At 68.1% G+C, this 22,357-nt stretch overlaps 1 protein-coding gene across 2 annotated transcripts in view; it reads left to right on the top strand.

The window, feature by feature from the left end:
- The first annotated feature begins 1,352 nt into the window (after positions 1–1,352).
- Positions 1,353–22,357, top strand: part of GPLD1 (glycosylphosphatidylinositol specific phospholipase D1) — a 25,504-nt gene continuing 4,499 nt past the window's right edge. The window contains exons 1-22 of one of the 2 annotated variants that reach the window (XM_045861762.1): positions 1,353–1,523; positions 1,925–2,007; positions 3,234–3,289; positions 5,695–5,773; positions 6,818–6,915; positions 7,313–7,423; positions 8,136–8,184; positions 8,852–8,906; positions 10,587–10,694; positions 10,923–10,950; positions 11,057–11,196; positions 12,020–12,085; positions 13,531–13,651; positions 15,340–15,479; positions 16,651–16,837; positions 17,874–17,984; positions 19,013–19,087; positions 19,223–19,379; positions 19,763–19,904; positions 20,379–20,490; positions 20,603–20,696; positions 22,127–22,303. In XM_045861762.1, the coding sequence (XP_045717718.1) occupies positions 1,498–1,523; positions 1,925–2,007; positions 3,234–3,289; positions 5,695–5,773; positions 6,818–6,915; positions 7,313–7,423; positions 8,136–8,184; positions 8,852–8,906; positions 10,587–10,694; positions 10,923–10,950; positions 11,057–11,196; positions 12,020–12,085; positions 13,531–13,651; positions 15,340–15,479; positions 16,651–16,837; positions 17,874–17,984; positions 19,013–19,087; positions 19,223–19,379; positions 19,763–19,904; positions 20,379–20,490; positions 20,603–20,696; positions 22,127–22,303 (2,215 nt within the window). In that variant the 5' untranslated portion in view covers positions 1,353–1,497. Of the gene's footprint in view, positions 1,524–1,924; positions 2,008–3,233; positions 3,290–5,694; positions 5,774–6,817; positions 6,916–7,312; positions 7,424–8,135; positions 8,185–8,851; positions 8,907–10,586; positions 10,695–10,922; positions 10,951–11,056; positions 11,197–12,019; positions 12,086–13,527; positions 13,652–15,339; positions 15,480–16,650; positions 16,838–17,873; positions 17,985–19,012; positions 19,088–19,222; positions 19,380–19,762; positions 19,905–20,378; positions 20,491–20,602; positions 20,697–22,126; positions 22,304–22,357 lie in introns of both variants that reach the window. The other variant, XM_045861761.1, reaches the window with a different exon arrangement.

The following is a 22,357-nucleotide window of genomic DNA, read 5'->3' as shown; positions in this document are numbered from 1 at the left end:
GGGCCGTGTCACTTTCCTCCTGGGGGTGCTCGCGTGTCTGGCTGTTCCTGAGCAGCCCCCACCCCGTCGGCCCGCTGCGGGAGAGCCGCTCACTGTCCCATCCGCCTTGGAAGCCGCATCTCCCCCGCGCCTGCGATGCGCGACGTGCGCTGGGCCCGAGGATGCGCGATGTGCCCTGGGCCCGAGGATGCGCGATGTGCCCTGGGCCCGAGGATGCGCGGTGTGAGCCCAGCTGTCAAGGGCGGATCGCGCTCCTGGGCCCCCGCAGCTCTGCGCTCGGAGGATGTGGGCACCAGCCCAGAGCTGTGGAGGTGGCCTGGGTGTGCCTTCAGGGGGTGTGTTGTGGGTGTTCTCCCCATCGGGGGGAGCAGGGCGCCCCTGTTACGTGACAGTCTTTGGCGACAGAGCGACCTGGATCCAAACCCCGAATCGGGTCGTCGAGCTGGGTGCCCTTGGGCAGTTGCCACACGCAATCAGGACACTGGTCTAAGGCCACGCCAGCTGGCCCAGGTCAAGCCACGGGTTGGGTTGAAGGTAGGCCACCAACCAGTGGCCGTCTGTCCGAGTCCAGTCGGCAGAGGCCGTGCTCTTGGAGCGGCGGGCAGCCAGGGAGCCGGCACTGGCACCGGGCCTGCCCTGGGCTGGAGAGGTCGTGTGGAGCCCCCCTCCCTGCACGGACGGGGGTCGCTCCCGCTGACTGTCGTTTCACACGGGGGGTCAGCCCACGAGGCCAGTTCTTGTTTGTTTGTTCTTAAAGAGCTGGAAATCTAAATTTCTGTGTGAATTCTTCCATTCAAAGAAAGTTGGCCTGAGTCCGTAAAACGCCCTACTAGCCGGACAAAACAACTGGCTTCTGGCTCCCGGCCTCGACGCGGCTGGGCCCGACGCCCCAGCTTGGGCAGAGCCGTGGTTCCCGTGCGGCGGGCCTTGCCGGCGGCGGAGTTAAGGTTACAGAGGGAACTTGGCAGACACCTAAGGGTCTCAGATCTGTCCCCCTGCCCCCAGTCTGCTCTCCCACTTGGCTCGCCTGGGGCCCGGGACCCTCTCCTCCCCTCTGAAGCCCCCCCTTCCTGCTTCTGTTGTGCAGCTCGCCCGAGCCTCTAGTTCGCCATCAGCCCCTTGAAGAGTTCCCCTGCCTCTCCCACAGGCCAGGTGCTGTGTGCACCGGCTGGTTCACGACGGGCGCACGCCGAGCCCGGGATGCTCTGAGCCCTTGTCTCTCGGCCCTGCCTCTGCCCGTGCCCCCGCCCCCAGTGGGACGGGCATCTGGGCTCGGGCTGCAGGAATCTGGCCCTGCCACCGGCTCGGGGGCAGCTGCGGGGACAGGCGGCACAGAGAGCAGGAGTGGCCGCTCTTGTGTAACCAGCCAGTGTCGGTATCTGTTGCCACACACGGAGCGAGCAGCCGCTCCGGGTGCTCGTCAGAACAGCTGGCCCGCACGGCAGGCGCAGCACCGACCGGGCAGCTGCAGAGCCCAGGGCGGGCAGCGGGGACAGGATGCACGGGCCGTCTGCCCTCCGAAGGTGAGGTGGCCAGTCCAGTGACTCCCAGGGCAGACAGGGACACCAGCTCTTCCGAGCGCGGAGACTCCTCAGAGGCGGCTTTGCGGTCCCACACGACTCTGCGTTAGGGACCAGAGGGAGCCCGGGCCTGGGCGGCCGCGCCCCACCTGGAGGCAGTTAGCGTTGGGGCCGCCCCTTCCCTCCCCCAGGTGCAGCCTGTTGGCTGCTCCCGCAGAGTGAGACGGCAAACAGCTGACTGCACCAGCAGGCGTTGTTGCTCCGCGGCCAGGCTGGGCTTTCCATCCACGATGCGCCCGCAGGGCAGCCGGAGGGTCTGGGCCGAGTCCCGCGCTGCGTGCGGCTGCCCGCCGGCCGTCCCAGCACCAGGGAGCGGTGGATGAGGACGCCCCGTCTGCTTGCAGGTTCTGGCCTGGCCTGCTCGTCGCGCTGGGTGCGCTCTGCCCCGGCGGCTCGCCGTGCGGCATTTCCACACACATAGAGATCGGTGAGTGCTGGCCGCCGGCCGTGGCCTTCGTGGCCTTCGTGGCACCGCATCCGTCGGAGAGGCTGGGAAGTCCGTCCCAGCGTGGTGCTGGCCACCGGGAGCAGAGAGGAGGTGGCCAGGACCTGGGATGGTCGGGGGTGGCTCAGCGGAGGGGCAGGAAGCTGGAGGGAGGGAGGGTCCTGGGGCTCCCGCGGGTGGGGCAGGGTGACCAGCCGGGTCACTAGAGGCATGTGCAGCAGAGCTGTGGAGGGGAAGGGGGCGGTGAGGGGTGGACGAGGGGCCATGAGGAATCTCATGTTTCCCGGGGACATGGGGAGGGCCGTGTGCAGCCACAGGAGCAGGTCCCCTGGGCTGGGTGGCCAGCTTCAGGGAGGGCAAGGCAACAAGGGCACCTGCGTGGTCCCTGGCACCCGAGGTGCCCGGGGTGACAGCACTGGGCGTTGGGGACAGCTAGGCACACGTGGCCGGCGCCCAGGGGCTTGGGGACTTGGACAGAGGTGCCTGGGTGTGGGTGACGGGGCCGCCGGGATGCGGTTCTCACGTGGCGGGGATCAGTCGTGTGTGTGTGTGTGTGTGTCTCCACAAACGAGAGCGGGCGTCACTGGTCAGGGGAATCAGGTGTGTGGATTCCACACAACGTCAGATGGACCTGAGTCTTGCGGACGAAAACAGCAACATTCTGTAGCTGCGCCACCTCCGGGAGGTGCTAAGCAGACCCAGAACACGAGCAAAACTCAGGTCCGTCAGGGGGACGTAGACCCTGGCGCCGGCCCGGGCAGGCCAGCGCTGCGGGGGCCCAGGACCCCGCGGCTTTGGAGGGCCACGCGCCCAGCCCCTCATTTCACAGGTGAGGGAACGGACCCTACAGTGGCCGGTCCAGTCCTGGCGGCCGGGCCTGTTTTCTCTCCACGCGAACACCCGAGGGAGGGAGGGAGCGGGGGCCAGAGGGCTGGGTCACGTCAGCCACCGCAGGTCATCACGCGAGCCTGACGTGTGACGTTGCTGTGGCGTGCGTGTTAACATGTCTGCGTTGTACAACCGTGTGAGTCTGTGGTCACTCGCTGTGGCCGGTGGAGACGGCAGGTGCGCACAAGCTGACGTCCCACCCCTCCACTTCCGTGACAGTCACGGCCGTGAAACTGCTTGTGCTCCTTTTAAAACGGTGTCTGGGAGGCTCTGTTTTCAGCTGACGGCCGGACTCGGCGCATCCGTGTGTTTGTCCTCAGGCCACAGAGCCCTGGAGCTTCTGCACCTGCAGGACGGGGGCGTCGACTACAGAGAGGTACGGTTGGCGGCTCCCCCACCCCCGGGGCCCTGGCTCCCCGTCGGAGAGCGGACCCCTCGGGCCGAGCCGTGTGCACTTCCTGGCAAACCACAAGGACTTCGGGGTGCAGGGCGCGCGTCCCCCACAGGGGTTCTCGGACGCCTCCTCCAGCTCAGTGCAGTGACGCCGCTGAAGTATTTTCAAGCCGTGCATCCTCGTTCGGACAAGTACACGGGGGAGGGTTGTCAGGAGTGGCCCGTCTTTTTGCCTTTGCAAAGAGAGGTCACACCTGAGCCCGGTCTCGCGTTCCCCACTCTCGCCTGCGTGTGGCACGAGGACTGTGTCACTGCAGAGGGGGCGTCGGCGGCGGCGAGGTGTCCCAGCAGGTGCGCCTTCTGGTCCCTCCCGTCGTCCGTCCGTCTGTCCGTCCGTCCGTCCGGAGCTGGTTACCTGGGCTCGCCCTCCGCTGCCAGCAACTAGCCAGCCCATCTGGCCCGGCCCACCATTCTAGTTCTGAGGCCCGGTGAGGCTTCGGGGCGAGGGCGGTTCCGAAGCCCTGATGTTTGATGAGGGAGGCTCACCTCGCTCCCTCTGCGGGCAGAGTGGGGCCACGGGGTTCCCCGCCGGCCGTGCTGGCCCAGGGTGGACAGCGGGAGGCCCGGGGCCCCGGCCACTGCCAGCGTCAGTTCCAAGGTCCCGCTCAGCAGTGTCCCTGCCCCCGGGAAAGGCAGCCTTGACTTTGATTGTCGTCGGCCCTGGCGCCGACAGAGAGCAGGCAGCAGATGGGAGAAGGCAGAGTCCGCTGGGTTCGCCACGTGGGTGCTCGGTCCCGCTGCTGCGAGCAGTTTTCTGGGGGAGGGTGGGCTCCCCTGGGCCTCGCTGACTGTCCACGCCGGGGACGGCCGGACCCAGCCCCGGCCCCAACGCCCGGGCCGGCGGCATCACCGGCCAGCACCAAGGGCCCCGGGCGCTCACCCATCCCCTCCTGACTCACGGAGGCAGTTCGGGGCGACTCTGCCCTTTATAATATTGTGTCACCCGAGTCCACTCCAAAGGTGGGTCATTTTTTTTAATCTTATGTGGGGATCCTTGCGGGTTTTCTCCCTCTGAAGCGGCTCCCGGTCTGGGAGGTGCCACCCGGGGAGCGGCACGAGGGTGCCCACGGGCCGGCAGCTCTCAGCCGGCTCTGCACACCCCCAGTCTGAGTTTGCTCGATTCCGGGGCCTCCTTTCACCGAGACGCCCACAGGCGCCTGTTCTGTGAAGGCCCTGACCTGCGCTGGCCCGAGTGACGCGAGAGGAGTGCGCACAGCTGGGAACCAGTGCGCCCGTTTGCAGGGACCGAGGGGGCCTCGCAGACCTCCCCTGTGGGCGCCAGAGGCCAGAGCTGCTCCCGTCTGGGGACCCGGTGGAATGCGGGGTGTCGGCCAGGAGGCCGCAGCCCTGCCTACCCGGCTGGTTCGCCCCCGCCCGGCCCGCCCCGCCCGCCCGCCAGCAGGCGGTGACTGATTACGAAACTGATAACGCAGGGTGACCGGGAAACTCTCAGGAACCGGTGTCGACACTCTGCTCCACGTATTTCCAGCCTCTCCCCTGCCCTGACTAGCTCTTAAAGGTCACACTCTCCGCACTATTCCGCAACCGACTCATCCTTTCCTTTCCTGCATCAGAGGTGCCTTTCCGTGTCAGCAAAGACCCTCAGGATGGTTTCCAACAGCTACCTGTGCCATGGTTGATGTGGCCAATTCCCTATGATGTTGTTGTTGTTGTTTTTTGAGGTCATTAAAACCCACGGTTGAAATAGGTAGTTCTCGTAGGCCCTTTGTCCAGTTTCCTGGAGGGGCTGACCGCTCGTCCCGGTTGCCTTCGTGTCCTCTCGCTGCACAGCAATCCTCCTGGAGCCGCAGGCGAGCGGCGTGGTCGGCGTGGCCTTGAACACGCCGCCGCGTGAGGCCTGCAGGCCAGGATGGCGCGAGGGGACCGCCCGCTCGGGAAGTCAGCGAGGCAGTGCCCCTGCCCTCCCGCCCCGGCCTCCTCCCCATGTCCTGGGGTCTTGGGACGCCCTCCGGGGCTCCTGGGCCTGGGTCCCCTGTTGTGCTTCCTCGCCCGCGCCCTCTGACCCCCTCCAACCTGAAACGGCCCCTCCATGACCCCCCCCTTCAGTGACCTTGACATTCTGGGGAAGAGCGGTCCAGCACCTCCCCAGAACGGAGTGTTGGCTCAGCCTGGAGCCAACACGCGCCTCGGCTGGTCGGGGGGGGGGGGGGGCCTGCGTGTTCGGTGGTGAAAGGACCTCCTGAAGCCCATGCTGTGGGCGAAGTGCCGGATCGCACGAGAATTCTATGTTTGCTTCCACCCCCCCCGCCCCCATGGTCCCACCGGGAAGGCGCAGCGCCCCCCTGACCTCTGTGCTTCTGCCCCCAGCTGCTGCTGGAGCACCGGGACGCGTACCAGGCTGGAGCCGTGTTTCCCGACGCCTTCTACCCCGGCCTCTGCGAGAGAGGTGAGGCGGGGTGGGGGGGGGCAGCACCCCCACACCCCCACACCGCACCATCTGTGCAGCGAGCACCCAGCGCCTAGGCCCAGACGTTTCGAGTTTCCTTCTTTGTTTCTGTGCTCCTGTTTCGTCGGTTCCCCTGATGCCGAGTGAGACTCCGTCATTACGGTGACGAGGACAAGGGGCTCCGACAGGCAGAGCAGCCCTGGGTGGGTGGGTGGGAGGCCCCGGCCGCCCTCCGCAGGGGAGCAGAGGGCCTCGGTGAGTCTGCTGGCTGCTCAGGGAAGGGGCGTCAGGCGGTGTGTGTGGGGGGGGTCTGCCCGGGCGATCCCGGGTTCTACTGTGTCCTGTGCAAGGAGTTGTGAGCACTGTCTCTGGGGAACCTCTCAGCAAAGCCAAGTCTTAGTTGTTACAGCCTACCTGGACATCATGCTCACAAACACCAGGGTTTGGGGTGGGGTGGGGCACTGCCACTTCAGCGGCGGCAGCAGGCAGACATCAGAACCGGGGGCCCCGGACGCCGAGCTCCGCCCTAGGTTGCCCCCGGGAGCATGACGCTCGTGAGGAGTTGTGGGGGGCGCGTGGAGGTGGGCAGGAGGTGCTGGTTGTCTTCGCTGCCTTCCTGCGGGGACCAGGGAGCCCCGGACCCGCTGGCCCATCCGGCTGGTGCTGGGGGCGGGTGTGCTTTAGACAAGCAGGGCACCCCCGAGGGCCTGGAAGGCGTGGAGCCTGTGTCTTCCCCGCGGCGAGGGAGGCTGGCTGGCGGACACAGGATCTAAAACCCACACCGTTTAATCCCCGCAGCCCCAGGGCCCAGGTTGGAAGCCCCTTCCAGCCCCTGCAGCGGCCCAGGTGGCGGGAGAGGTGCCGGGCGCCAGCTCCAGGTCCCGTCCGTCCCCGGCTCCTCTTTCCGGGCGTCCTTTGACGCCACGGGAGAAACGGCAGGGCTTGGGGGTGGGGGCTGTGGGGTGCCAGCGCATCGGTGGCCGGTGGAGGATCTGACTGGGAGTCTCCTCCTTAAAGACTGCTGGGTGCTGCCTGTCCCCGCAGGGCGATTCCACGAGGTGTCCGAGAGCACCCACTGGACCCCCTTCCTCAACGCGAGCGTTCACTACATCCGGGAGAACTACCCCCGCCCCTGGGAGAAGGTAGGCAGGGCCCCCCGCCCCCGCCCCAGAAATCAAAGTCCTTCTGCTGCACCTGCGTTGACCTCATTTGTAAACACTCCCCACCGCCCCCAGGGTCACTCACCCCGGGCGGTCACTGCCAAACGCAGCAGCCCGTGGGGCCAGCAGGTGGCTCGTTAGCGCTTGATGAAGCAGTTCCTCTTCAAGGTTTGGGGTGTGGCACTCGGTCCTCTTGCCCCCGCACTGATAAGCAATCTGAAAGCACCCCCCAAACAAGCCACCGAGCCCTGTGGCTTTCAGCGTGGACACCGACGTCTCCTGAGTGTCCGTGGTGGAGATGGGCTCACGCTCCCCCAGACGCCCGACGGGACTCGTGTGGGGCAGCCCTCCCTCCCGACCGCGGTGTGCTTCTGCGCAGGACACGGAGAAGCTGGTCGCCTTCCTGTTGGGGGTCACGTCGCACATGGTGGCAGACGTCAGCTGGCACAGCCTGGGCGTCGAGCAGGGCTTCCTGAGGACCATGGCGGCCGTGAGTACCTGCGCCCCAGGTCAGCGACTTCCCGGGGGCGGCCCGCCCGGCCCGAGGTCCCACGCGGACCCTTCCACAGGAAAGGGAAGCTCCGGTCTCCCACGCCCCGTGGAGATGAGACTTCTCACCCACCGCGCGCGCTTGCTGGGTTTTCTGTCTTCCGGGGACATTCGTCCACTCGGGCAGAGCAACCCAGGGGCACTCAAAACTGCGACGGATGTGATGTGTCACTTTAGTTACAAACAAGATTCGAGAAGTTTTCTGATTTATTCAAGCCTGCATATCCGATACCCGTACCTGCTACTTGGTCCTGTTTAAAAGGGATAGCTCCACGTGTTTGAGGTTTTATTTTTCTTCTTAATTTTCTGCATGGAAATGCCATATCCCCAAGGTGACATTGCGACCTGCCCCGGTGACTCGGCTCTGGGGAGTCCGCAGTCCCTCACCGATGCGGACACGTGACTGGGGGCGCAGGGGAGATGGCGGCGTGTGTGTGTGTGGGGGGGGCGGTGGTCTGCGGGGCCGCACGTGTCCGCAGCGCCGTTCCTGGTACCACCCAGCTGCGGGCGTCCCGTCCGCCCACGGACGCGGCAGTGACGTCGGACGTTGCTCCAGGAGTCGGGCCGGGCGCTGCGCCGCCTCCGCCGTCCGCCTGCGGGGGGCAGAGGCCGGCCACCCTCCGCCGCACTCACACGGTCCTTTCCCCTCTCAGATCGACTTCCACGGCTCCTACTCCGAGGCGCACTCGGCCGGAGACTTCGGTACGTCTGTCCGCGTTTACCTAATGCCCTTCGGCGGCGCCTGTGCTCTGCGCGCGCCTGTGCTCTCTGCTGCGCGCGCGCACGCGCTTCCTGTGCCGCGGGCGGGGGGGAGCAGGGGGCAGCAGGTGCCGACCGGTCCTTAGGCGTGGCCGCGCCTGGGCCGCGGGCGGGCAGCGTGGAGCTGTCCTTCTGAAAAGTTGTGTGTTTCTGGAATTTCTTAAAAAAAAAAAACAACAAACCCACGTTTTATTGGCTTGTGTCGCAACTTCAGAGACACTGTACCCTTCCATCAGATGAGTTCGTGAGGCAGTGCCCACTAACACGCAGCCTTCCACTGGCGAGTGCCCTCGGTTTTCTGCGGCAAATTACCTTTAACTGTGCCGACCAGGTGGCGAGGGGCGTCCACGTGAAAGAATGCTTGCGGCCCGTCTTAAAGGGAAAAGCTTTGGCTACGGGGCCATTTCTTCCCTCCATGGGTCACTAGTGAAGATCTTGGCAGATCGGTGTCCCTGAAGACACACTCGCCCCCAAAACAGCGCACAGAAGCCTGCGACGCCACAGCCGAGAACCGACCTCGGGTTGCGCGGACTTGTGTCGGCGGAGCTGCTGTGCGCGGCCCCTGACCCCTGACCCCTGACCCGCCCCCGTCCTGGCTTTTCTCACGCAGGCGGCGACGTGCTGAGCCAGTTCGAGTTCAACTTCAACTACCTCTCGCGGGACTGGTAAGCGCGGCGTGCGCGCCGGTGTGGGGTGCGCGCGCCGAGGGGCCTCCGGGAGCTGGACCGTTTCTCTCCCAGAAAACAGAACTTCCGGCGTCCCCGGGGGTCTTCTGCTTTGTAAACGTTGAAAAACGAAACTGGAGTGCATGTGCTCTCTTTAAAAGATTTTCGAATTCTAGCAAAAGTAGAAAAGGTGGTGTATTTAGGAGAAAAACCAATACGTTGCCGCACCACCGCCCGGTTTCAGCAGCGGGTGGTCCGGTGTTGCGGGGGCTGCGCCCCGGGCGGCCCCTGTCTGGTTTTCATCGGGCCCTGGAGCCAGGGCTGAGAGACACTCTCTCGAGAAGCCCCCTCTGACCTGGGTGTTTCGGCTTCTCCCTGTGACGCTGTCGCTCTGCTGGGTGCGAGGCTGCACGTGTGTCGTTGGCTCCATTCACGCTTCAGACTCCTGCCCCTTCCGGCACACGGGCTCTCACGCGACAGTGGCCCTCTCTCTAACGGGCGTGCGTGCGTGCTGCCCGCGCGCCAGCCGGTCCGGTGCCCGGCGTCGTGTGGGTTTCCTTTCCGTGTCTGCTGAGCCCTCAGAGGCCCGCGGTCTGTCCCCCAGCGCCAGGGCGCGGAGGGCCCGTGGGAGCGGTGCCTGCAGAGCCCAGGGCGGGGACAGCTCAGGGCGCAGCCGGTGCCCACGCCCGGGCCTGGTCCAGCTGCCTCGGAACGTGGCAGGCCCGGGGCCAGCGAGTGGCTCGCAGGGCACCCGAGGCCGGCTGGCCGTGGCGGCCCCGGGAAGATGTGGTGACAGCAGCAGCGGGGCGGTGTCCCTCTGATGCCACACACGGCACCCTCCGCACGGGTCCGACGTCCATTTCTAACGGTGGGTCATGGGGTCTGGCCGCCCCTGGTCGGGGGCTGGAGCCGAGCTCTGCAGAGGCCTGACTCCGCCCCCTCTGACCTGGGCCCTCCTGGAGCTACACTCAACCCGGGCAGCTCCCGCCCCGCCCCCCTGCAGTCCACGGGCGGACGGCCCAGAGGCAGGACCCTGCGGCGGCTGCCGGGGCCAGGGTGGGTCCCCCCTCCGCTGCCCAGAGGGGCTTTGAGGCAGCCTCACGGCCGGGTCAGGTGCTTCCTGCCTCCTGTCAACCACACGGCCCGCAGCCCCCGGAGCTCTGCCAGGCCCCGGGTTTGGCAGGACCTGGCCGCAGGAGCCAGCTCTGCCCCTCGCATCCCTCTCAGAGTTTCCAGGTTCACTCTGTGTTGGGTCTTTGGAAATTTTTCACTTTCTCCCCAGCCCGGTGATTCACATGAGAAAATGTTTGTTATTTTGTCTGGCCTCTGAGCTATTTTCATGGGACGCGCTCTTTCACACGCTCCTTTCACACGCTCCAGCCTCCCACTTTGGACCTTCGCAGACACGTGTCCAAGACCCCGGGGTTTGCTCCGCCACGCGGGCAACCTACCTCCTCCGTGCCGGCCTCCTCTCTGTGGGCGGGGGCGGGGGGGGGGGCGCTGTCACAGCACCAGCCCCGCGGATGTGGGCCGCCAGGAGGGGTAGACTCGGCCCCATGGGAAGCCCCTGGCGAGGCTCCGGCCCTCAGCGCGTGGGGCAGCTGGCCGCCAACATGGTGCTGTCGTGACTGTCGAGTGGGCATCACACGACTCGTGTGCTCCGACCCGCTGCCCCCTCAGGTATGTGCCCGTGGACGACCTCCTGGGGATTTACAAGGAGCTCTACGGCCGCGAGGCCATCACCCGAAACGCCATCGTGGACTGCACCTACCTCCAGTTCCTGGAGATGTGAGTGAGGCCGCGGGAGGCCTCGGCCGATCCTGCCACTGCGCCCGGGCTCGCGCTCCGGGGGCTCAGTGCCCGGACGGAGAGTGGGCTTTGGTTGAGGGACTTGGCTGCTTCGCGGTGGCCACGTGATAGTGGATGCGTGTCGGGGGGGCGGGGGCGGCTCCTTTGTTGTGCTCCTCGTGCTTTGTGGGGGCCACAGCTCACGGCCCACCTGTCGTTGTGTTGCAGGTACGGGGAGATGCTGGCCGTCTCCAAGGTAAAGGCCTCAGGCCCCCGCGTCCACGCGGGAAGGGCCGCAGACGCCCGGGGGGAGCGCCTGCCTCGCGTGCTCACGTCTGCGTCTTCCCCTCCTCCGGCCGCAGCTGTACCCCACGTTCTCCCGGAAGTCCCCGTTCCTGGTGGAGCAGTTCCAGGAGTACTTCCTCGGCGGGCTGGACGACATGGCGTTCTGGTCCACCCACATCTACCGCCTGACCAGCTACATGCTGGAGAACGGGACCCGGTGAGCCGCCCCCCCGGCCCGGCAGCGCTCCCGGGGGCTCTGCCGGGGGACGCGGGGCGGAGTCTCACAGAGTGCTCCTCTGTTCCCATCGGGGGGGCCAGAGCTCAGCCAGCCCCCACGGGGTCAGATTTGCCAGCGCCCCTCCAGTTTCAGGGGCCGAGGGGCAGACGTTGCAGAGCCCATGGTCTGGAGAAGTAGCTCAGCGTCCACCACCCCGCGCTGAGCCCCCCTGCTCCGCCGGCGGGAGAACCACGTGGCTGGAGGGCCCGCTCTCCGAGGGCGGCAGCCCCGCCGGCCTCGCAGGGTTTGAGGGTGGCAAAGGCTCGTCATCCAACCCCTCCCTACAGGGGGAAGCGACATTCCAAATTCTGTTGGAATTTGATGTGTAGCCCAGATGGGACAGCTGGTCGCCCTCCAGCCCCTTGCTCTTCCCAGCATGCCCTGGGTGAGCGCGAACCAGGGACTCAGGCGGCAGGAGGCCGGGGAATGGGGTCGTCCCCCTTCCTGCTGCGGTAGACCTTTGGGCTCTCCCAGAGCCTCCGAAATGTCGGGGGAGCCAAGGGGACTCTTGGGGCGCATTTCCAACATGGCACAGCCCCTTCTGCACTGCCACCGGAGCGGGTCTGCCTCCTGGTAGCGAGGGAGCGGGGAGCGGGTCCCCGCACCCGAGCCTGAGGCAGCTGACATGGGGTCGGGGACAGGTGCAAGCCTGGGTGACCGTGGGGCGGGGCCCCCTGTGTCACCGTGAGACGCCTCGCTGAGCGCCGCTGCCTCCATCTGGAGAGAAGGCAGAAATGCCTGACTCGTGTCACTGTGTCCCCAGGGACTGCCACCTGCCCGAGAACCCTCTGTTCATCACCTGCGGCGGCCAGCAGAACCGGACCCAGAGGTGAGTGTTCCAGGACGGGCCACGGAAACAGCAGCTGGCCCGGCGGGCGCTTGGCAGATGTGGAAAGGGGACCGTAGACAGATGGACGGACAGCGGTTCAAAAGCCAGGCCCACCCTCGACAGCTGGGACCGTGAGCAGGCCGCTGGAGGCAGGTTGTGTGTGGGCTGTGCACCAGAGTGGGTGTTCGGTCATCAGCGCGTCAGTGAGCTGCTCCGCCGGCGTGCGTGGTAGTGCGTGGTATTATCACTGTCGCCCTGACCGCCCTCGCTCATGAACTTGACCCAGACTTCACCCCGGAAAGGCAGTTCCCGGGGAGGCTGTGTCTGAGGCGGTGGCCGGAGGGCCCGACGCGTCAGCTGGGAGGGGGTGTCCTCCAGGCTCAGGTGCTGGTGTCGTAACCATGTCGGTGCCCTTGGGGACACACAGCTGCAGGTTTGGGGAGACGACGGGGTCAGAAGGAGATGAGCGGACGGGGGGTGACCAGAGCCGTGTAGCCCCGCAGGGCAGAGCCCAACGCACCAGCGGCCGCACGGCGGCTGCGGGGGTTCTCTGGCTGTGAAACTCCAGGGATTGGTGCACTCGTGGTGAGCGGGACAGGGCCCTGCTCCCGTGGGCATCCGACTGGGTGGGCCCCGTGCCCTCCCGAGGGACAGGGGGCCAGTGCTGGTCACACTGGGGTGGGCCGTGGCATGCCCTCACCCAGGCACGGGGGAGCTTTGCGGAGAAGCGGTGTTTGGAGAAGAGAAGGGAATGGGAGCAGGGCGCTCAGCAGGGGGCTGTGCAGCGGAGGCCCCGAGGGAGAGTCCGGGGCCCCGGGGTCCGCGAGGCCCGCGGTTCGGTTCCCTGGGATCGGCTGTAGTCAAACCCAGTGTCCTCACGCTGGGCTCCCGACCCCCCGTTTGTTAGGGTCCGACCCCGGTCTCACGGCGGCCCTCCCAGTGTTCCTGCCACCGGCTCCCCCTCCAGTCTCCCTGGGGCCCGTCCAGCCCCTCAGGGCGTTGGCCGGTGGGCCGGGTCAAGTGCTCGCACGTGAGAATGCCCTTGGCGGCACAGTGGCGTCTGGCACGTGGTTGCAGATGAGTCCACCTGCCTCCCCGGCAGCTGCCGCCCGAGCTCTTGTCCGTGTGGGGGACCCTGAGACGCCTTCGCTGCCCCGGTGATCTGAGAGGGGGCCGGACCTCCTGCGAGCTAGGGCTTGGGGGCTGTAGGCAGGGTTTTTCACGAACACGTGCTTTTAAACCCCGGGCGTGCGGTCACTGAAAGGTCTTGTGGAGCCCCAGGGAGGTTTTTCTGAAATGTTGTTCCTTTGCGGTGGTGTTCCTTCAGCTTCCAGGGGTCAGAACTTTCCAAACTTCTGCCGTGACTGCCTGGGTGACATCCTGCAGCTCAGTTACTCCTCGGGGGTCTCAGCCCCTCGGCCTCTCTCTCTCCCCGCCCCCAGCAGCCCGCACGCGCAGAAGAGCGACTCCCACAGGAACCTGACCGTGTCCCTCACTAAGGAGGCCTGGAAGGGCATCAAGCACACCAAGCGAGGGGTGGTCTTCAGCGTGGATTCCTGGACCCCGGTGAGCTCTTCCGCTCTTGGTGGAGAAGGACCGTGGCCTTCCGTGACAGCCACAGATGGGCGCCAGGCCAGCAGGTCCTCAGCCTCCAGACCTGGCCCGTGGGACGTCCTGAGCCGCGAATCCTGACCTGGGGCCTTTGGCAAGCCCGGCGGAGCCCCGGGTGACCCCAGGCCGGTCCTGCTGTGTCCCTGGGGCGAAGCGCGTCAGCAGCATTGCGGGCTCCCCACGCGGTGCCCCTCGCCAAGGGACACTTGGCGCACCTGGGGTCATCTGTGGGGACGGGCTCTGCAGGGGACAGAAGTGAAAGGGAAAGAGACGGGCCTTCACACAGCTCCAGTCTCACAGGGCTGACAGATTCAAAAGTAACCAAGTGTGAGTGGGGGTTTGGGGGGATTTGACCGACTTGGCCTCTAAGATGACCATTGTGTACCCCTGCTATCAGAGGAGGCTTCATGGAGGAGGTGGCATTTGAGTTAGGCCTTGAATAGCAGAGAGCATTTCCTCAGTGAGCGTGGATTGCTGGCAGTGGGTCAGGAAAGTTCCAGGATCTCAGGAACCCGAGTGGCCTCGTTTGCCTGGGACACAAGGCCCCGGGAGAGGGTGGGTGGGAGACACAGAAGTGTCGGACCATGGACGGGGCCCGGTGGCCGGAGAACACGGTGGGCGCACTGAGTGGTGTCTGTGGGAGCCCGGCCAGGGCCCAGGCAGGGCCAGCGTCACGGTGTGCGGCCCATGCGGTCACTCGGAAGGCGGCAGTCACGCCTCCTGGGGCCCCGTCCTCACTTTCACACTCTGCCACCTCCGCCTGGACATTCTCGAGCGAGGGTACTGTGCTGCGTGGTGCAGCCGGCTCTGCACGCTGCGTGTGCCGGGCCTGGGCCCCCTGTCCCACGCATGTCATTGTGACTTGCAGTTTGTCCGTCTCCCGTGCAAAAGGGGAAGCTGTGGGAGGGAAGGACTTTGCGTCCCCGAGGCCCATGGGGGGGCCTGGTGCACGGCAGGTGCCCTGTGACGGCCCCCTGGGTGGATCGGAGCCAGAGCCGGGCGGCAGAGGACCGGCCGGCCACGAGTTGCCCGCAGAGGGCTGGGCGTGTGGACACGGGCTCGGTCGCTGTCTGTGCAGCTGGTGCCCCCCGGGGGGGCGCAGGGCTGTGTCGCCTGAACTGGGGCGGGTCTGGTACTTGGCTGCAGCGGGCTGCGCCTGCGTCTCTGCAGTGACCGTGTGAAGAGCAACGTAGCATCACAAATCGGGGGTCTCGTCCCCCGCACTCTCTCACGTGAGAGAGGTACACATATGCAAACACAGTGACAGCCCGAGGTGGGGTGCACTGGTCTCTCGGGAACCGTCAGTCCATAAAACACGATTTTGTCGCCTTACCCACTGCCCGTCGCTGCCGACGGTCCGGACTTGGCCGGGGTAGACGCCCGATGACCCCTAACCCTGCTGGCCCGATGCCAGGGCGGTGACAACCGTCCCTCAGCACCTGTCGGGGGGTGGGGGGCACCGTCACCCCTCACTGCCTGTCTTGGGCGATCTCGCCTGGTGACAGGCGCCGACGGTGTCGTCTTGAGCGCCCGAGGAGACGGAGGTCCCGTGCACGTGGGCCCGGAGCCCCGGCGGGCTGGGAGGGGGGGCAGGGCTCACCTGGCCGCAGCACCCTCACCCGGCGCCGCGGCCCCCGTTGCAGGACTCCCTGGCCGTCGTGTACCGGACTCTGGAGAGGAACCTGCGGACGCTCTTCACAGGCGGCCCCCAGCCGCCCCCGAACCACGTGTCCGGCCCCCTGGCGTCCTACTTCCTGTCGCGTCCCTACGCCAGGCTCGGCTGGTAGGTCCGGCTCCGCCTCCCTGCGTCCCTGCGTCCCTGCGTCCCTGCGTCCCTGGACCGACGCGGTGGGCGGTGCCTGTCAGCGCCCGTGTCCCCACCGGCTCGCCGTCCACAGAGACGGGAACGCGGTTGAGTCCGCGCGGAGGTCAAGCCACCTCCTCCGCGTCTGTCGTCCTGTTCCACCGCCTTACGGGACCCCCGGCCCTGGAGCGGGAGCCCGGGGAGCACGTGTCCAGTGTCCGTCTTCGGGGACACATCGTGGCCGGTTTGGGGGGGCGACGACGTCGGAGGGAGAAAAGCAGGCGGTGGGGGGCTGGGAACAGTGCAGTCCCTCCGGGCAGGGGGGCGCGAGGGGTCCGCTCCACCACAGGAAACCCCCCCCACCACCCCCACCCCCACCCCCACCCCCACCCCCACCCCCGGGCCCACGGAGGCGACAGGGACGGCTCTCTGAAGGCTTTGACATGCCTCCTTTTAGCGACAGCTGTCACATCCAAGTGACACGGCGTTCCCCGCCCCGGGGTCCCTCCTGCGTCTGCCCCCGGCCCCGGGAGTGGCAGGTGACGCTGGCCCGAGCTGGGCTGGCGGCCACACTGCGGTGGGGGGCGGCTCCTTCCCGGCACCGCACGCTGGCCGGCGTCCGGCCCCCGGAGCGCAGGGCACAGCAGCGCCACCGTGTGGCCAGCAAGAACCAGGACGGACGAGTGGCCCCTGGAGTTTCCAGCCGGCAGAGGCATTCTGGTCACGGAGTCTGGCTTGCAAATGGCCGTATGTGGGACAGTCTGTCCCAGCCCCGGGCCGGCTCTGGGCTGCGGTGGGAGTCCAGGACCACTGCCCAGAGCTTGTCTCCACCAGACAGACCGGCGGGCGCCGCGCTGCCCGGGCCTGGGTCTGCAGGTCCTGGGTCCTGGGCGTGCTGCCGGGCGCTCGGCAGGGGCTCGGGGCCTGGCCTTGTCCAGCGTCGTGGTCAGTTGGTCCACGGTTTTCTCCTCGACGAGCAGGGCCGAGTCACACACACACAGCACAACCTCAGGCGCGAGTACTCCCAGCGGCCGGGTGGGGTGGCGAACCGGCGAGGGGAGCTCAAGTGCTGGACCCCAGGCGGGAGGACGAGACCAGGTCACCCGGGGCTCAGCGGACACTGCGACGCGTCCTCTTTCTGTCCCTGCAGGGTGATGGCCTCGGCCGACCTCAACCAGGACGGGCACGGCGACCTGCTGGTGGGCGCCCCGGGCTACAGCCGCCCCGGCCACGTGCACGTGGGGCGCGTGTACATCGTCTACGGCAGCGACCTGGGCCTGCCCCCCATCGACCTGGACCTGGACGAGGAGGCCCACGGGGTCCTGGAGGGCTCCCAGGTGAGCGCCCCCACTTCCCATCGGTGGCCGCAGCCCGCCTCCCGGGCGCGGCCCCGGGGCCAGGGGACGGGGGGCACAGCGGGAGTGACTGACGACTGGGGCGGACATTGCGTGGCTCCTCCCACGGGAAGCGGGTCCACGTCCCTGCTGTCACTTGGCCGCTGGATTCGGTCTGACGCCGTCCTCCCTCCCTCCCTCCCTCCCTCCCTCCCTCCCTCTCTCTCTCTCTCTCCCTCTCTCTCTCTCTCTCTCTCCCTCTCTCTCTCTCTCTCTCTCACGCGTGACCTGGAAGTGCTCTAAGCGGCCGTGATGGCCTGGTAGTGGGAAGCCACTTGTGTGTTCTCACGGGACTGTTTTATTTCAGCCAAGTGTTGGTAGCAGGTTCGGAGAAGGGGAAGAGCACAGGGTCTCCATCCCCCCGTCTCCCCCCATCTCCCCCCGTCCCCCCCCGCCCCCGTCCCCCCCGCCCCGTCCCCGCAGTGCTGGTCGGAACGGGGGCCGGCGCCGGTCCGGACTCTGTGGGACCCACTGCTCTGGGGGGTCGGCCCCGCTGCAGACACTGCACGGGGGACGGTCCAGGTGGCCTGCATGGGCGCATGGGGCACAGACCCCCGTCACTTTCCATCTCAGCCAATTCCAGACAGTGGGAGAAAGGTCTAGAAAACCCACCTCAGGGGAAAACTCTCCCTGAGTGACTGAGTTTCCATCTGTAAACCGCGGACGTGGGGATGACAAGAATGCCCCAGTCCCCGTAGTGTGCTAGAGCAGCGTGCTGGACCGTGTCCCCGATAGAACTTTCTGGAACTGCAGGAACTGTCCAGGCTGTGCCGCTGGTGGGGGGGCCGCAGTGCCCACCGGCGCCGCGAGTGGGAGATGTGGGTGGAGCAGCCGCCTGCCGTGGGGGTGCTCCCCGGGGACACGCAGTTCCGTGCCCGAGCCCACGGGTGGCGGCGGCCCAGGCCTGGCCCCCCCCCAGCGGGACTCGGTGGCGCTGTCGGAGCTGCGGCTCAGCCCAGGGGCCCCCGTGTCTCCTCAGCCTGCAGGTCGCTTCGGCTCGGCCTTGGCCGTGCTGGACTTCAACAGGGACGGCGTGCCTGACCTGGCCGTGGGCGCCCCCTCGGTGGGCTCCGCGCAGCTCACGTACACAGTAAGGCGGGCGGTGGGGGGAGGGGCGAGGTGGGGGGTGGGGCGAGGTGGGGGGTGGGAAGGGCCCCAGGGGCGGGCGGCCAGTGCTGGGCGGGGCTTCCGCAGATAGCAGCCGGGTGGGGGGGGAACAGGCCCAGCGTCTGGGGAGGGTGACCTTGGGCCCCCCTTGGGGTCCCTGAGGTGACCTCAGTTGCCTGGTGGCGCCTGTTCCCGCCTCCCGGCCTCGGGTGGGCCTCGAGGGGTACGACGCCCAGCATCTGTGTTGCTCTCCCCCAGCCGTGAGTGGTGGTGAAGGGGGTGCGTCCCAGGTGGTCGCAGCTTCCGGCCGCCCCAGCAGAGGGGCCCCGGGCGCTGTCCTGTCCGGCACAGACCCTGGCCCCTCCTCGCAACCCCCCTGCCGCCCCACGCGTTAGCCACGCCGTCTCCCGGCCTGCGGGAGTGAGGGCACGTCCTGCTGGGGTGCAGTCACGTGACCGGGGCGGGACCCTTTGCTGTCCTCCCACCTGGGCTCCCACCTGGGCTCCCACCTGGCACCGCTGCTTCCAGGTGGCCGAGTCCTGACGGCTGTCTGTCCCCTTTCCAGGAGGACAGAGAGGGTCCCATCACTGCTCCTCATGGGGACAAGGGGGTGGGGGTGGGGTGGGGACTGCCGGGACGGTCCCTGACCCCGTCCAGCAGGCCTCCCAGGCAGCCTGGGCCCCCACGGGACGCTCTTACACGTGGCACGAGGGGTGGAGCCAGAGCCCGAGGGGGTGGTGCCTGGGGGGCAGGGTCTCCCCACTGCTCAGCCGAGCGAGGCCCTGGGGGCAGCGGCAGACGCACCTCCACTACGGGGCTCAGGGGCCTCGGGGAGGGGGCACGGTTTACTCGCAGAACCAGGCGCTGCCGCCCAGCAGCACGGTGCAGGTGGGTGTGTCAGCCCTAGTGCTGTGGCCCTTGGGGGCGGCTCGGGGGCCGACTGGGGACCCACTGGGGTCCCCAGTCTGGGCCGCGCCGACCTCCCTGCCTCCTGGGTTTGTCCTGGCCCAGGGCGCCGTGTACATCCACTTCGGCTCCCGGGAGGGAGGCCTGTCGCCGTCCCCCAACGTCACCGTCTCCTGTCAGGTATGAGGGCCACCTCTGGCACCCCTCCAGCCCCCCTCACCGGTCCCCCCCACCCCCCCCACCCCCCCTGCCAGGTTCGGGCGCCCCAGCTGCTCCAGGCCGGGGCAGGGGACCGAGGTCTCCATCTCCCCTCAGGACACGCACTGCAACCTGGGCTGGACGCTGCTGGCCGCCGACGTGAGCGGGGACGGCGAGCCCGACCTGGTGGCCGGCTGCCCCTTCGCGCCGGGCGGAGGGAAGCAGAGGGGCGTGGTGGCCGCGTTCTATTCCCGCCCCGGCCGCGGCCGCAGAGGTAGCCGTCTGGTCCCTGGGCTTCTGCGTCCACGTGGCCTCCCTTCCTCCTTGTGTCCCTCCACCCGGGTTTCCCGGAGGCCCCCACCCACAGGTGTCCTGTCCGGTGACGCGGTCGGAGTCAGCACACAGAGAGGCCCCGGCTGCACGTCCAGCCCATCTTTGTCTCCCCGTGACAGGGCAGGGACACACCCGCACCCGGGGTGCTCTCAGCGCCTGAGACAGCCCCTTGATAGTGTCCCTCAGGCCACGGACCTGAGCTTTAGAAGTTTCTCCCGTGGCCTGGGAGGCGCGGGAGGGGCGTCCGGGAGTGCTGGCAGACACGCGGCCTCTCCCCTCCGGCGTGAAGCGAGCAGCCCCCCCCACCCGCCCCGTCCCCTGCAGGGAACCTGACTGTGGCGGCGGCCGACTGGCTGGTGAGGGGCGAGGAGGACTTCGCCTGGCTGGGGCACTCCCTGCATGGCGTCAGCGTGGGCAACAGGACGCTGCTGTTGGTGGGGAGCCCCACCTGGAGGAACGCCAGCAGGTGCGCGGGCGTGGGCGGGCTCACGGGGACGGGCTGTGCAGCCCTCACCCCGCAAGGGAAAGCTGAGGCCCTGGGGCGGGGGGGCAATGTCCCCCAGAACCTTGCTGGGCTGCTGCAGGGGAGGCACAGATCCCCGCCCCCCCCCCCCCCAGTTCTGGAGCCGGGTGTCCGGGGTCAAGGGGTCTGCAGAGCTGGTTCCTCCGGAGGCCCCCCTCCCTGGCCGCCGATGGCCGCCTTCTCCCTGCGACCTCTCTGCCCACCTGGGGCCCTTCCCCTCCTGCGAGGTCACCAGGCGGCCGGGGTGGGTGTCAGCAGGGGTGGAGCGGCAGGCCTGCACCGGAGGGCCTGGCACCCCATGCCCGTGGTCGGGTGAGGACACGGGAGGGGCAAGGTGGCCGGCCCCCGACCCCGTGCCCCTGACACTCTGCACCCCTGACACTCTGCACCCCTGACACTCTGCACCCTGCATTCCAGCCGGGCCTCTGCGTCCCGCTCGCACGACAGGAAGCAGAGCCAGAGCCTCGGCCGGGTGTACGGCTACTTCCCGCCGCGCTGCCGGAGCACGTTCACCATCTCCGGGGACAAGGTGGGGCGCCGCCTGTCCTCCCCTCCCTTCCCCCCACCCCACCCCACCCCCCGACGGGGAACCCCAGGGAGGGACCTGTTCTGAGCTGCCCTCCCACCGCTCCCCCTCCCAGGCGATGGGGAAGCTGGGCACCTCCTTGTCCAGTGGCCACGTGATGATGAACGGCACCCGGAAGCCGGTGCTGCTAGTCGGGGCCCCGACGCACGGTAGGTCCTGCGGCCCCTGGCCGGTTGCCGGGGGGACGGGATGGGATGTGGCCCTGGGACCCAACCGACCGGGGCCTGCACGCTCCCTCTCTCGACGAGCGGCCAGCCGTGCGGCCTTGGGGGAGGGACTGGCCCTCCCTGAGGGTGGGTGTCGCCGCCTGCCTGGCCCCCCAGGAGGGCCACTGGCAAGTCTGGTCTCCTCTCCCGGCCGGGGCTGGAGGCCCCAACCCTCCCGCCTCAGAACCCAGCACGGGCGCCGAAACGCCTGCTGTCCAGGGAGCCCGAGGGAGGAGCCGCCGCCGCCACCCCCTCCCCGTGGCTGGGTGGGCACAGGAGCTCCAGCTGCTGCTGCTGCTGGGTGGTCCCCCAGGACGGGAAGGTGGGCTTCTCCCGGGTCCCCCGCTCTGGACCCGTGGGGTTTCACGTGGCCTGTGACGGCGGCGCCCTGGGCGGCGGGGGCCAGGGCAGGTGCGGTGCTGCATGTGAAAGCTCCCAGCGCCCCCGTGTCCTCCCCGGCTGCTGGCGTCAGGTCTGGTCCCCACCGGCTGCCGAGAGATGAAGGGCGGGGGGTCGTCGGGGACGGTGAGATCGGCCTTCCGTTTGCCCACAGCCCTGACTGGTGCTGACGTCAGCGTCACCACCGAGGGCCGCCCACCCACCCACCCACCCACCCGCAGCCCCTGTTTCGGGGAGGTGCCCCTTCTGGCATCAAGCCTGTCCCAGACGAGGGTGTCTTAGATGGGGCAGCTTCGGAGGGGCCTTGTGTGAAACTGCTCGGTGAGCCGAGTGTCTGGGAGACAGGGACGCGGCCCTGTGCCGCCCCCGTGCTGCCCCCGAGACGCCCAAAGCGCACAGCACTGCCGACCCGGTCTCCTCGGTGTGGAGGGACAGCCCGACACGGGACGTGCGAGGGGGCCTGTGGTGGCAGGCGGGGGGCAGCAAGGGGGCAGGGGGGAGCGGCGGGCTTCCTGGCGGAGGGGACACCTGTGCCGGATGCCGCGGGAGGGGCTGGCTTTGGCCGGCAGAGGCCGTGGGCTCCAGGCGGACAGCACAGGGTGTGGGGGACGTTGGAAATGGCCGGGACGGGGCGGGGCCCCCAGCAAGGCTGGGGTCAGGGCTGCACCCAAAGGGCTGGGGTCAGGGCGGGGACACGGGCGGCGTGGGACGTAGGGAAGGCGGTCGGCCGTGGGGCAGGCGTCCTGGGGGCTAGGCAGGGAGGAGGGGCCGCTGTCCGGCGGTGTTCTGAGCTGACCGTGCTGGGCCTCCCCGACAGCCGCGCCTGACCGGCTCTGCTGCTGTGTGACCGTGAGACCCGCGTCCCTCGAGGACGGAAGCCTGACGCGGGGGCAGGGACCGATCCGTGCTCCACGTCCCGTTGTCACACGTGTGAGTGCACAAGTGGCGGCCCTGACGTGTGTGGTTCCTTCCAGACGACGTGTCCAGGATGGCCTTCCTGACCATGACCTTGCACCAAGGGGGGGCCACGCGGATGTACGAGCTGACGCCCGACCTGCAGCCGGCCCTGCTCAGCAGCTTCAGCGGAGACCGCCGCTTCTCGCGCTATGGGGGCGCGCTGCACCTGAGCGACCTGGACGGTGACGGCGTGGGTAGGAGACCGTCGGGCCCCGAGCCCGCCCTGAGCTGGGCCTGGAGGCTCTGCC

The sequence above is a fragment of the Phyllostomus hastatus genome, unplaced genomic scaffold, assembly GCF_019186645.2.
Source record: "Phyllostomus hastatus isolate PE091 unplaced genomic scaffold, TTU_PhHast_1.1 phas_scaffold_216, whole genome shotgun sequence".
NCBI lineage: Eukaryota > Metazoa > Chordata > Mammalia > Chiroptera > Phyllostomidae > Phyllostomus > Phyllostomus hastatus.
This window is presented reverse-complemented; position numbering and strand designations above follow the sequence as displayed.